This window comes from Cebus imitator, unplaced genomic scaffold (genome assembly GCF_001604975.1).
Source record: "Cebus imitator isolate Cc_AM_T3 unplaced genomic scaffold, Cebus_imitator-1.0 Scaffold25, whole genome shotgun sequence".
NCBI lineage: Eukaryota > Metazoa > Chordata > Mammalia > Primates > Cebidae > Cebus > Cebus imitator.
The window spans coordinates 1,552,040-1,565,578 of record NW_016107340.1 but is presented as its reverse complement, the minus strand read 5'-3'; the positions used below and the strand labels follow the sequence as shown (position 1 = coordinate 1,565,578).

At 35.0% G+C, this 13,539-nt stretch overlaps 2 protein-coding genes across 6 annotated transcripts in view; one reads left to right on the top strand and one right to left on the bottom strand.

Annotated features, from left to right (window-relative positions):
• The window catches only part of MED12L (mediator complex subunit 12L), a 363,255-nt gene that overhangs the window by 72,185 nt on the left and 277,531 nt on the right, over positions 1-13,539 (bottom strand). For all 5 annotated transcript variants that reach the window (XM_037736428.1, XM_017522838.2, XM_037736429.1 and 2 more), the window contains 5 exons: positions 13,232-13,379; positions 8,253-8,371; positions 7,467-7,610; positions 6,157-6,320; positions 2,835-2,966 (listed from right to left, as the gene is read on the bottom strand). In XM_037736428.1, coding sequence (XP_037592356.1) covers positions 2,835-2,966; positions 6,157-6,320; positions 7,467-7,610; positions 8,253-8,371; positions 13,232-13,379 — 707 coding nt within the window. The remainder of the gene's footprint in view (positions 1-2,834; positions 2,967-6,156; positions 6,321-7,466; positions 7,611-8,252; positions 8,372-13,231; positions 13,380-13,539) is intronic.
• P2RY12 (purinergic receptor P2Y12) overlaps positions 1-13,539 on the top strand; it is a 46,955-nt gene that overhangs the window by 21,448 nt on the left and 11,968 nt on the right. The window lies entirely within an intron of this gene.

The following is a 13,539-nucleotide window of genomic DNA, read 5'->3' as shown; positions in this document are numbered from 1 at the left end:
ATGGTTTCCAGGTTCAAACATGTCCCTACAAAGGACACGAGAGATCTAAAATTGACACCCTATCGTCAAAATTGTAAGAGCTAGAGGAGCAAGATCAAAAAAACTCAAAACCTAGCAGAAGACAAGAAATAACTAAGATCAGAGCAGAACTGAAGGAGATAGAGACACAAAAAACCCTTCAAAAATCAATAAATCCAGGAGCTGGTTTTTTGAAAATGTCATTTTTTTTTTAATAGAGAAAACTTTAGATAGTGTCAATCACCATGATGGGCCGCTCCGTAGACCCCTAAGTAACTTCTCTATTCACTGTGTGCCAGTACCCTAAATCTCAACACATCCCACACCCAGCGCATGTTACCTGAATTACCTCATTTAACCTATTTGAACCACACTGCAGGAGTAGTAAGGGTCAAATGAGCTATTGGGGCTGTCTGAGGAAGTTCACTATTAAAAAGGTCTGTTGTAAGAATTAAATCATGTAAGAGAAAGCTCTTTGAAAAAATGTAAGCTGACACAAAAAGCTCTATGTAAAGTAAGAGAAGAATGTAAGGATTTTTAATTGTGATATAATTTCTGTAGAAATGTATTTCCTAAGATCCACTCAAATATTTCGCAAAGGATTATTCTGAAGTCTACCCCATTTCATAACACATTTCCACACTTTATCAATACCATTAAAAATATGGATTGTTTAGATATAACTATCATTCAACAGCTTTTTTTCCCAGTGCCTACTAAGAGCCACATACTCTTCAAGGCACTGGGATACAGCACCAAAAAAAACAGAAAAAGCTCCTGCTCTCACGAAGCATACATTCCAAGGAGAAGACAGACCATAAATAAATATAGAATATATTGGGGGGTAGAAAGTAGTGCTGAGGCTCAGAATGATGAGATGGGGGTGCTATTTAAAATGGTGTGCTAAGGAAGGCAGTCAGGAGCAGAGTGTGAGGCGCTCACGTAACTGAGGACAAGAACCACAAACAACGCAAGAGAAAGTGCAAAAGCCCTACCATGGGTCGTTCTTAAGAGTGATCAGTAAGGAGGTCTGTGTGGCCAGAATAAACAGAGGGAAAGGGGTAGAATAGAATATGGGACCCTGCAGATCCGGAAGGCCAGGTAGGGATGGTGAATTTTATTCTGAGTGGGTGAAAAGTCACTAAAAGCCTGTGAGTCATTCATGTATTAAAAGGATCACTTTAGTGGATATGTTGAGAATGTGTTTGAGTGTCAAGGGTACAGGCAAGGAAACCAGTTAAAAGAACTCTGCAATGGTCAAAGCAAGAGGGTTCCGTGGCAGTAAAGAGAGGGTAAAGAGAGGGCAGGTTCTAGAGATACTTGAAAGGCAGAGCTCACAGAATTTACAAACAAACTGGATACAAGGTATGAGAAAGAAAAGAAAATGGTAATTGATCATTCTTTCCCCACTTCCTTCTGGATTCCAAATCTGTTTTGTCAGCTATTACTACCACTCTCCTCCTACCTATATATAGTTAATAACTGTCCTCAACATAACATTAAATAAGCATTTACTTTCCAGCACTAGTGCTGCCTGTGGAGGCAGCAAGTGCTAAGATACAACAAATGACAGGAAGTTGGGGGTGCTATTTAAAATAGGATTGGCCATGGAAGCAGAAAGACAAACGGAGTGAAGAAGACAGCATGAAAGTAGCTTTGAAAGAATGTTCTGAGTGAGGTGATTTCAAGAGCAAAGCACAGAATATTTTCTCTTACACTTATAGTAATTTGTAATTGGAGGTTATAGCTACAGAAAAAAATAATTCAATATGAATTCTGGACAAGAGTATTGAAAAAGTAAAAATATTTATAGAAATACAATTTTCTGGACTCATTAAACACTAAAATATTCTTTAAGCAATAAGATATACTGATAGGAATCAAATACTGCTATCATTATCAGGTCATGAATTTTAAGTCTAAGATAGCAAGCAGGTTAACTGCAGAATTTACAGTATCTTTTTATGATTAATTCAGCTATTTTTTTCATACCAGAAAACATTAGATAGCATTTATCAAGTTGAACCTGAATCAAATACAATCTGTAACAGAGAGCAGGTTTACTACTTTTAATGCACATTGATTTAATGTTATTCAGTGAGGGTACTGGTCATTTTTTAATATTAACACATGAAAAAGTTATCTGCTAAACAGCAAATTGTTTTTGTGAAAAAAGAAGAAAAAAGAGTCTGGAAAAGTTCTAGAAAAGTAAATGGGGCTACAGAATCTTCCACGAGTCACTAGGAAATAAAAAATGAAACACTGTGATGTCCAAATGATATGAAAATTAACCCAAGTAATGCAAAAAGTCAGCTCAGAAAATGTGGATCTCAAAACCAAGAGGGGTACAAATAAAGCAAAATATAAAAAGCTGCCTCTATCTGATTTATGATTCAAATTAAATTTTAAATTTAAAACGGAAAGATACATCAAATAATCATTACTTCAGTATGACTTATCCAAAATGCACTGTCTGTACAACATATTCTATATGTTGTAAAGTCTTAAGAAATAGAACGTAAAATCTTAAGAAATACTTTATTTATTGAAGAAAAACCAAAGTTAGTTTATGACCTAACATTATTTCAATACTGGGAAAAAAAACCTATGATCACACACCTATATTGTATGATAGTCCACCTTGTATTGCCCCTGTGTATTTTAATATTCAGTTTAAACAAACCTTGACAAAATTATTGCCTAATAGATACATAATTGCAGTTAGCTTTCATTATTCAAAAGGATGACAATATTGCCAGGGTCACTAAGAAACATAGGCATGATCCTATTTGTCCTTTTGAGTGTCTTCAACCCACCTGAAGAGGTCTCCAAATTTACTTCTGAGGTGGCTACATGACACATAGAGATCATAGAGGTAGGCTAAGATGCATCTTTCAGGGGAAGAACATTCTGAGGGGTTTACGACATGCTTGACCACACCACACAACCTGAGGAGAAAAATAAACAAAGAAATGAGACACATATTTGCTACTTTATGGGTTATCATTTGACTCTTTTAGAGTGAAAATATGTACGCTTTGGTAAGAAAAAAGATATCAGATTGCTGAAACTAATAACTAGAACAAAAAGTAAATAACTGAGTACAATGTAAGTTTTATAACATGACACTAAAATAGTAGATATTTAAAAAACTTCAGAAATGTCACTGATGACAAAAAACAAAAGCAATGAAAGAAATTCCTCCATAAAGAGGGTATGTATGAAGGAATCCACCAATTAAGTTGCTGTGACTGAGACACAAAAGGAAGGGTGTTGTAAAGAAACCCCTCGCCTCCTCAGTAAAAAGATTTACAATTTCAGTCAGTGTGCAAAGATTCCCAAGTTTTCTCCTTTGTAAAGGAGCAATTCTTCAAAGCAATTAATCTGGGAAACCTATTTTCAAGTGCACAAGCAGTTCATGGTTTGGAGTCACATTCCCCTGACGTATACAAACTAGGAAGACATTTACTTTTTAGTTTATCTTATCTAAAAGAGGCCTGTAACTACAGGAGTTACAAAGAATGTTGTATGAACTGTGGACAAAGAGGCCTATAACCACAGGAGGTCCACAGAATATCACAAAAGCCCCTTCTCTTTTGTGATATTCTCTGTACCTCCTGTGGTTATAGGCCTCTTTGTCCACAGTTCATATAACACAGAAGTCCATACACCGCAGATGTAAACACTCATGGTCCTTTCACCTATCTGTGCATCTAATTCCACCACAGCCTTGTATTTTGTTACAGGGCTAAGCCATTATACTACACTAATAGAGTCACAGATGACAGATTATTAAAGCTGAAAAAAGCTTTAGAAATGATCTGATTCACCATCCTTATTGCATAAGGAAGGCTGTGAGAGGCAGAAAGGTGGGGTGACTTGCTCAAAGACAAAGAGCTAGTTCTAGCAGAACCAAGAAGACAGTTTAGGTTTCCAGACTCCCAGATCAAACCCCTCTCCACTATTCAGGGGAAAGGGCAAAGTGGAGAGGGCACAGGATGTCTAGGCCAAGAAGGACAATAAAATCACAGATACCATGAGTGGAACCAAGGACATTTCTCGAAGAAACGGCAATGTAGTATCCCAAACTCTGTGAACTGACATCAATGGATGGGACTACCTGGCAGCAGGTAAAAGCTGCCAATTAGAACAAAAGTGTCACACAATTAAGAAGAAAAGTAATGATTCAACTCGTTAACTATATAAACAAAGAAAAAACTAAGCAGCCATAAAATACTGTAGAACAAAATCATGCCCTTTGCAGCAATATAGATGCAGCTGCAGGCCATTATCATAAACAAACTAATGCAGAAACAGAAAGCCAAATATCACACATTCTCACTGTAAGTGGGAGCTAAACATGAGGCACATGTGGACATAAGGATGGGAACAACAGACACTGGGGATCACTGAAGTGGGGAGACAGACCAGAGGGAAAGGTCTGCAAAACTACCTACTGAGTACTACACTTACTTCCTGGCGGTCTGAATCATACCCCAAACCTCAGCACCCTGCAATATACCTTTATAATGAATCTATACAGGTACCCTCTTATTCTAAAATAAAAGTTAAAAAAATCCTGATACAATCTATAAAGCAAAGAATTATTTTGTGACTAAAGTAAATAAATACTTATTGGGAGTCTGTTATGTATCTATCGTATAGTAGTCAGAGTTTCCTCAACTTCTTTGATTCGCCAGCAATAAGAAAAACATTTCACATCGTGACCCAGTATATGCATTCGCATAAGCACAAAAGTGAAATAATAGTTTTAGGAATAAAAAACTTTTTTTTACTAATATAAAGTAAAAATATAATAAAGTTAATGTCAAATACAATTTTATAAATATTTAACAGGATAAAAATTTTAAATGTCAAACTAAATGATACTGAAATCAATTTCAAAATATCAATACAAAAACAAAAAACAAACAAAAAATTGTCACAACCCATTAAGTTCATTTCATGACCAACTAATGGGTTTCAATACACTATTTTAAAAGTAGAACACAGATTAAACAGCATGAATAAGCTTCCAGTTTGAAAGATTTTTATTAAAATCTGTGATATTAATTAGCTATATGATGTAGGGTACATCACTTCACCAAACACTTAACAGGTCTGCAACTCAATTTCTTGGCCTGTAAAATGATATTAAATTCAAACTTTATAGAGCAGTTACTAAATAATTCTCTATTTCCTTAATTCTAATATGTAAATGTTCTTACATTCTAAAGTTTCTAGGATGTTTCAGATTTCATTTCATAACATGTAATTAATACAAATAAAAGGTAGCATTTCCTCTTCCCCAGAAGAGCTACTGTTAAACTGACATCATTCTAGAATAGCATATAAATTAATTACATGTGCTAGATAAAAAGAAAAAAAATGGTACTATGAAACCAAAGAACCCCAGGATTCTTTAGAGCTCACAAGGAAAAACTGAAGAGAAAGAAATAACAAGTTGTCTTTTTGTGTTTAAATAAAAAGCCCTGGAGAAAGGAGTGGAGAGTGGATAAAAAGCAGCTTATGTAGGTTTTGAGAGCTCATTACACTAAATTTGGTGCCCTTAGCCTCAGTCTTTAATGGGGGCGATATTACCTAATTCCGTAGCCCAACTTCACTAGCAGAGTAAGTCCCAGCCTACAACCAAGAATGAAGTCATCTGTTCTAGGTTAATTCTTATCAAAACATATCTTTAATCAAAGAAATAAAATTGAAGAACCAAATTTCTAAGATGATAATGTATGCAAAGCTTATTTGGTGTTGCAGTCTGCAAATATAAACTGAAATTACATGAATAAAGAAGTTACACTATTCACTATTCATAATATGCCAGGATGCTGAGTAATATTAACCATAAAGTACTGTAAATGACTGGCTTTGTACTCTCAGAAACCAGGGAGAGGGAAGAAAGGTAAAGAGCAAGGGAGGAAGGAATCACGCGTTATTAGAAAGAACGTACTTTACATGCTTAGATCTCTTTTTCTGATCAATATTTTCTGGCAAGGGTGTTCTTTAACTTTTTTAATTAAAACATGTATCAGTATTATTTTTCTTTCAAAACCACTATAATATTCCACCACCAATTGGGCATTACAAGATTGGAAAACCAACAATGACATGCTATATACCAACCCTTCAAACACCTGGGCTGTCTGATCAGGATTCAGGATCAGACAACTGTGATAGCGCCTCAGAACAGCCACGATGCAGACACACAGTCCTGTTGTATAACTTCCTGCCAGGCTTGAGGATTTTAGCAGCAGTTCAGCTTCCACAACACTCAGTTCATTTAGTAACTACAACAGGAGAAAAGACTGAATAAAAATGCAGGTGCCAAAACAAACAGAAAAAACATTTATTTTTACAAACCATAAATACTGAGTCATTCCACTACAAATACATTCCCTGAATTTAACTTTCTCTTAAATTTTTAATCCTTTTCCAATTTATAGAGTTGTTCTTCTGTCTAGACATCAGGATGCATACAATCAGGAAGTACCCAGTGCCGAAATAAGGTACTGAAACTTTATGGCAGCACAAGGTTCTGGGCTGTGTAATTTTAGAAAATCTCACCCCTCACTTTTCTCCCCTTTCTCCTTCTTTTTAATAAAATGAAAGTTATTTGGGTTTATTTTCTTTTTGTTAACAAAGTTTGTATCTCCTTAGTATCTCCTATATAGTCAACAAAGGAAACCAAGTCTTATTTCTGTTTACTAATAACAGAAGACAAATAATGAACTCAAATGTTTATAAGAAATAACACAGTGTAGCAAATCAAATTATAAGGTTTGTTTGTTTTGGCTCTTAACCTAAAACATGTTCTATTATAAACAGTAAATAAACTTTCATCTTTCATTAAGCAAAATAACAAAAGAAACAGAAGAAACATTAAAAACTGTCATGTTTTTAAATGGTATATATTTTGGCACCCATGATAATTATTGAATTGAAAACCATGAACACAATTATAAATAAAATGTTAGTTTAAGACTGTTAATTCACAATGTCTAAATTATTCAGAAATGTACTACGTCCCTAAAATAATGTTAATGCATAGCAATTGGTTCATTTTTTTTTTTTAATTTAATTTTTTTTTGAGACAGGGCCTTGCTCTGTCCCACAGGCTTCAGCGCAGTTGTGTGATCATGGCTCATTGCATCTTTGACCTCCTGGGCTTAAGTGAGCCTCCTGCCTTAGCCTTCCAAGTAACTGGGACTACAGGCATGCATCCAGCTAAGTTTTAAATTTTTTGTGGAGATGGTGACTCGCTATGCTGCCCAGGGGTAAAAACTCAATTCAAGCAATCCTCCTACCTCGGCCTCCCATAGTGCTGGAATTATAAGCACAAGTCACTGTGCCCAGCTAATTGGCTCACTTTAAATTGTACAATGCCTGGTGGATTTGCGTTCCTAAAAATAAGAGAAACATGGTCTCTTTGACACCTGTATTGCGAAGTCAATTAGTCCATTGATGTTCAGTGCTGGCTCCATGAGATCAAAGATGAGCTGAATGTGGTGAGCCAAAGGGAGATGATAGGATGTTCCTGACGCGAAGCTTGTGATTTGTTCTAGCACATTGTTAGAAATCTGGGCAAACAAAAGTGAAAATATTGTAAGATCAATATTGGAAATAATCTTTTACTAAGATAAAATATTTTTACTCTTTAAGACAGTTGAATTTATACATGACTACTTTGACAAAAGTCAAAACATATTTTTACAGAAACTAAAACTATGTACAAATAAGACAACTTTTTCATAACTATAATTTTTAAAAATATGGAAAGTTGTCATTAAGACCTAAATCTTAAGTATCCTAGTGGTAGAATAACTACAAATGTTATTTTTTAGATGCATCCATTAGAATATCAATGGATTTGTAAAGCAAAACAGATGTGTTTTCTTCTCAATTTCATAGTATTTTATTTCAATCATCAACAGACTTCTTATCAATCGCAATACAGGACCAAACTCTAATAACCTAAGTATTCCATTAGCTACTACTTTATATGTCACTGATTATTATAAGGAAGAAAAAATGTAGATAATAAAGATTAATCCTTCTGAGGAAGGCAACCTGACACTGCTCAATAGTCTGAGATATTTCTAAATATGTTTATAAAATATATATATAAAACCATTAAGGCTGAGAAAATATACTGCATGAAAAAAAATTTTAAGGAAATTAGAATATTGCAAATGCACAACAAAACAGCTTTAAATGGCTACCTGAGATGTCACTTGATGTTGATCAAAATACGAAAGGAGCTGAAGTTTTGTGAACACAGTCTCCAGGGTTGGAAATGTCTCTTGCTTGTTCTTCCTGGCTTTTTGTCCTTCATCCCCACCTACATAAACATTAAGCAGATCCATTATTTTAATAGAAGCTCTTGACATTTTTAATGGATACTTTTTTAAAAGTATAGCACACATACAGAGAAGTGCACAAATTCTATGAATTTCTACAAAATAAATACACTCACATAAGACTCGAATCACAAAATCACAGAATGGACTCTCGGAAACTCCCTCAGTCCTCTCTAGGTATGTCTCCCTCCCTAGAAGAACACAATCCTGATATCTAACAACTTAGATTGTTACTCCCTACTCTGTAACTTTACATAAAGGAAATCATATAGTATATGCTTTTCACATCTGGTATCTTTCAATCAACAGTATGCTTTTAAGATTGATTCATACTGCTGAGGTAATTTTAATTTGTTGTAAAAATTAATATTCTCACTTATTTACAGTATTCGAAAGTGTGACTATACCACTATTTACTTATCCATTCTAGTGAATAGCTTCCAGATTTTAGCTATCATAAAAAGTGCCTTTATGAACATTTCTCACTAAATGACTTTTCAATTACAGTGATATCAACAATGAAGGTGGGGGGATCTCCTGGGCTCACTTTGACACAAACACATACTTCCTTGGCATCTTCTTTGGTAACTCACCTTGTTACTTTTCTGAAATGGTTTAATATATTTTTTTAAAAAGAAATTACATAATTCCTTTTTTAATGGCAGCAAAAAATTAAATCACTCCACATTAATGAAGAAATGCTACATTTACCAAATTATCATAAAGAGGTTTGAAGAAAATTTCAATTAAAAAAATAAACATTGCTTATTCTAGGGGTAATCTTCTTAACCGTTCTAAGAATAAGATCCAAAAATAGATTCAATCCTGTTATTAAATACTTTTAATATTTTGTATATACAAAGACATATCAAAAAACAAAAAGGAAAAGTTGCATATACGATTGATAATGTCATTACTAACACTGTGATTCAAAGTAGCTAAAGGCCCCCAAGAGAAGAGTTCTACTCCTCACAGTGTCTCCTCTTATTTAGGAAAGTTTAATTTCAGAGAACAAATGTGACTTTACAGATTTCTCTATTAAAGACACAAGAAATGAACAAGATTTCACTGAACTCAAAAATATTTTGCTAATGGCAAATGTAATGGTCTTAAAAAATAACATTAAAATAACAGAGGCTTCTCTTCCAACAATGAGCAACTAGTGGTTAGAGTCAAAAACAAAATAAAACAAAATACCACAAGGCTGGTTCTTTTCTAATTTCCTAAACAAACAAACTTTGATAGCAGAGTACATCAGAATTTAAATGTGCAGGGGTAACATAAGTTGCAAGCTTGTGCCACTTTTGGCCAGTAACACCAAATATAATGCAAAGAATACAAACTAACAAATTCATTAAGCCTGCTTCTTTTTTCAATATCTACTCTCAAAAGTACAAATTATATAGGGAATTTTGCCTTCACTGTACCTGTTCACATGTCATAAGCATGTTTAAAATATCCACGTTTTGAATTTTTCATTTACTAACATCTTTCATCCAAGGCTGAAGAGCTAACATTAATACATTCTGCGCACAAAATGCCTTAAAAGTGAAATTAATGGAGGTTGGGGAGGAATTCAGGAAAAAAAAAAGTGAAATTAATGTATTCAGTTCTTCCTGGGACAAAACAAATAAAACTATAACAGACTTGATGAAATAGATCCTACTAAAAACTCCCAAGTGCACCTTTTTATTTGTGTGTGCTAGCAGATTCAATTTATCTACATATCACTAACTTCTTAAAACCTTATCTAAAAGAATGTAATTGGTTCTTGGAAATTTATACTTTAAAAGCAAAATCTAAGAAATTAGTGGTGGTTCTCAATGAAATACTTTATTTTACTGATATTTACATGACTATCAATATAGTCAATATATATTTTTCCTCAACTTTGTTAATTTGTTTTATAACATATTATTGCTCTTTTGTTGCTTATTTTGATTTTCATTTTTAAAAATCTTTAAGTCCTGAAACTTTAGCCTTTTAAAGTTTGTCATAGTAAACTTCTCTAATATTTTCAAAAGATACAGCCTTGACAACCAAAAGAGATAACTGGTCAATGCAAATGGAAAATGAACTTTCATCATTCAACTGGAAATGTTATTTAAACTTTATATTATAAATTCCCCTAGGCAAGACCTGGCTAATCTGACAACACTCCTGATGAATTGGTTCCTCAAAATATTATTTTCATGTGTTCCCAAAAATCAAATACATGCGAACACAAGCTCTGTTTTCCTTACCAGCATTCGTTTTGCTGAAAAAAGTGGGCATATTTCCAATAATCTGAAGTATGGTTAGCTAATTTCTTAAAATTAAGATTATTTACAAGACAGCAGCTCACTACATCCCAAATTAACAGCTTTCTGGTTAAGGATCTTTATCTAAAATGAAAGAAAGACAAAAATCCCCTCCCAACGATGTGGTTCCACGGGTGGTATTTCTGTTTACTGATACAGGTTGAGCATTCCTATTCTGAGACTCCAAAATCTGAAATGCTCCCAAATCTGAAACTTTGAGTGCAGACATAATGTCACATTGGAAAATTCCACACTTGATCTCATGTGACAGGTCACAGTCAAAATGAAGGCACACAACACAGCTTATTCAGCATCCCCAAGAGAGAAATAATTTTCAGGATATGTGTATAAAGTGTATATGAAACATAAATGAGTTTCATGTTTAGACTTGGGTCTCATCCCCAAGATTTCTCATTATATATGCAAATATTCAAAAATGTGAAAATATCCAAAATCCAAAACACTCTGGTCCCAAGCACTTCGTATAAGGAATACTTAACCTGTTTCTCATAAGGTGGCACAGTGGCCGGGCACAGTGGCTCACACCTGTAATCTCAACACTCCGGGAAGCTGAGGCGGGCGGATCACCATGAGGTCAGGAGTTCAAGACCAGCCTGACCAACATGGAGAAACCCCATCTCTACTAAAAATACAAAATTAGCTGGGCGTGGTGGCGCACCTATAATCACCAGCTACTCCGGAGGCTGAGGCAGGAGAATCACTTGAACTGGGAGGTGGAGGTTGCAGTGAGCTGAGATTGCACTCCAGCCTGGGTACCAGAGTGAGATTCTGTCTCCCAAAAAAGAAAAAGCCACTGCACTCCAGCCTGGGAACAGAGCAAGACTCTGTCTCAAAAAAAAAAAAAAAAAAAAAAAAAAAAGGCAGCACAGAGGACTGGTACAAACAGGACAAAGTGTAGTGTGGCATTAAAGAGCTGTGAAGGAAGTTAGTCGCCTCAAAAGAAAAGGATACAACATTGCTTCCTTCCCCGTCTCATTCCCCTCAGCCTTCTAAAAATAAAAGTTTCATAAGATCTAGAAAAAAGACCCTCTAAAAATAATTTAGATAAAATATGTATTACTGAACCTCCTGAAGGAAATATTGTCCCCTCCTTTCCAAGTATTCCAAAAGTAGTTTTAAATTTTCTTTGCTACCTAGTTTCAGGGCTTCTAAATTCAATTTTCTAAATGCAACTGTTTCCTGTTTTCTCTAAGAGAAAACAGCAAAACAACAGATAAACAGTTTTCTCAGCCAAAGCACTTGCTTTTTTCAAACTCAATAATGACAAGTCAACAAGAAGGTTTCATTTCCCTTCCGTTACTCTTGGGTACCCCCTCAGAGAGCTGAAGTATTTCAAAGTCCTTAACCGGCAACACAAGGGAGTTAGGAAATTTGATGTGACTAACAGGAAGGATAACTTCCCCACTGTGTTCTGAGGACTGTCACCTCTGACATCAGATATCTAGAACACCATATGCAGACTGAAACACACTGCCCCTTGTACCATGTTTCTGCATGTGCACCATTACTGACCAAAAAGAAAGAGAACATATCTGCATTATTAAGATCTGTATTTTTCTCTAGTAAAGATCTAGGGTGGGCAAGCTCTAGCAATTTAAACTGCTAAAGTCTAAGAACTGGATCTCCTGTAGAGAGTCCATAAAAAAGTTATTATGTACTACAGAACACAGTAGGGCTCCTAGAGGTGGTTTATACCATGTGTAGGAAGAATGTTGTTTACACAGGATAAACACAAACTTTCTTTCTCCTTCTGTGATTTAAGTATTAGAGAAATAAACACCAGTGGTGGTGGCAGGATACATAATGATATCATATTTAAAATAATCTGATTGCCTAATGAAATGAACAAGCCTTGAAAAGAATAATTAGGCAAACGTGAAGTGGACAATTAAAGAATTCCAATTATGCAATGTGGTGATACAACATAGAAGCACAGCTTCACTGTAAAAACTACGTCAAAAGGATGGGGAAAGAGCATTCCAACTGAAGAAGACATTATAGAGCAAAGATCAAATTTTCTTTTTTATTTGAAATTATTTGGTGATATAGTTATCACTACCTATTACAATTATTTTTCTGAATCATGTAAGAAAAGATGAGCAAATATATTGTCCTGATTTTCAATTAACATGTAAATATGAGTGCCCCAGAACAAATGCTAACCACAAGCTTGGAAAATTAAGGTGAAAAAATAGAGAAATGGATCTCTTCCAGACTAAGCGTTTTCAACTCATTCTTCAGTACTTCATTTATTACTACTAAAGAAAATTTGAGAAGTATACCAAAAAGAATAATAAATTACCTACACCTACCTATGGAATACAATATTTTAATACAAGTATTACTATAAATGGAAACAAGGCTTTACAATTTAAATGTGCTTGTTCACATTTAAATGTGACAGTCATTCAGGAGAGGAAACGCTCTGGTGACAGTGACATAGACCACTTTGATAAAGACTGTGCTCAGAGGAAAGGCCAAAGGCAACACAATGGGAGCAAATGCATTATGGTTCTTTACCCCCTGTCTCTGTGGTGCTCTTCTTATTTAGAATTTTCAGGATATCTTTGGTAATCTTCTTCAGCTGATGCCTTGCTTCATCACGCTCTTTGCCGACTCCATAGAGAAGGATTGTGCGCTGGTTACATTCATGACTTGAAGATTCATCCTGAAAAGCAGAAAATGCATTCTGAAACTCTTGTCTGCAGGGCTGGGGCTGCATTTCATATCCCTGAAATGCACTAACCACAGTACCTCCATGCTGGCTTGCGGTGATGGCATCCCGCCCTCCCTTCAATTTACCTCAACCTCCACTGGCAACACCCTTG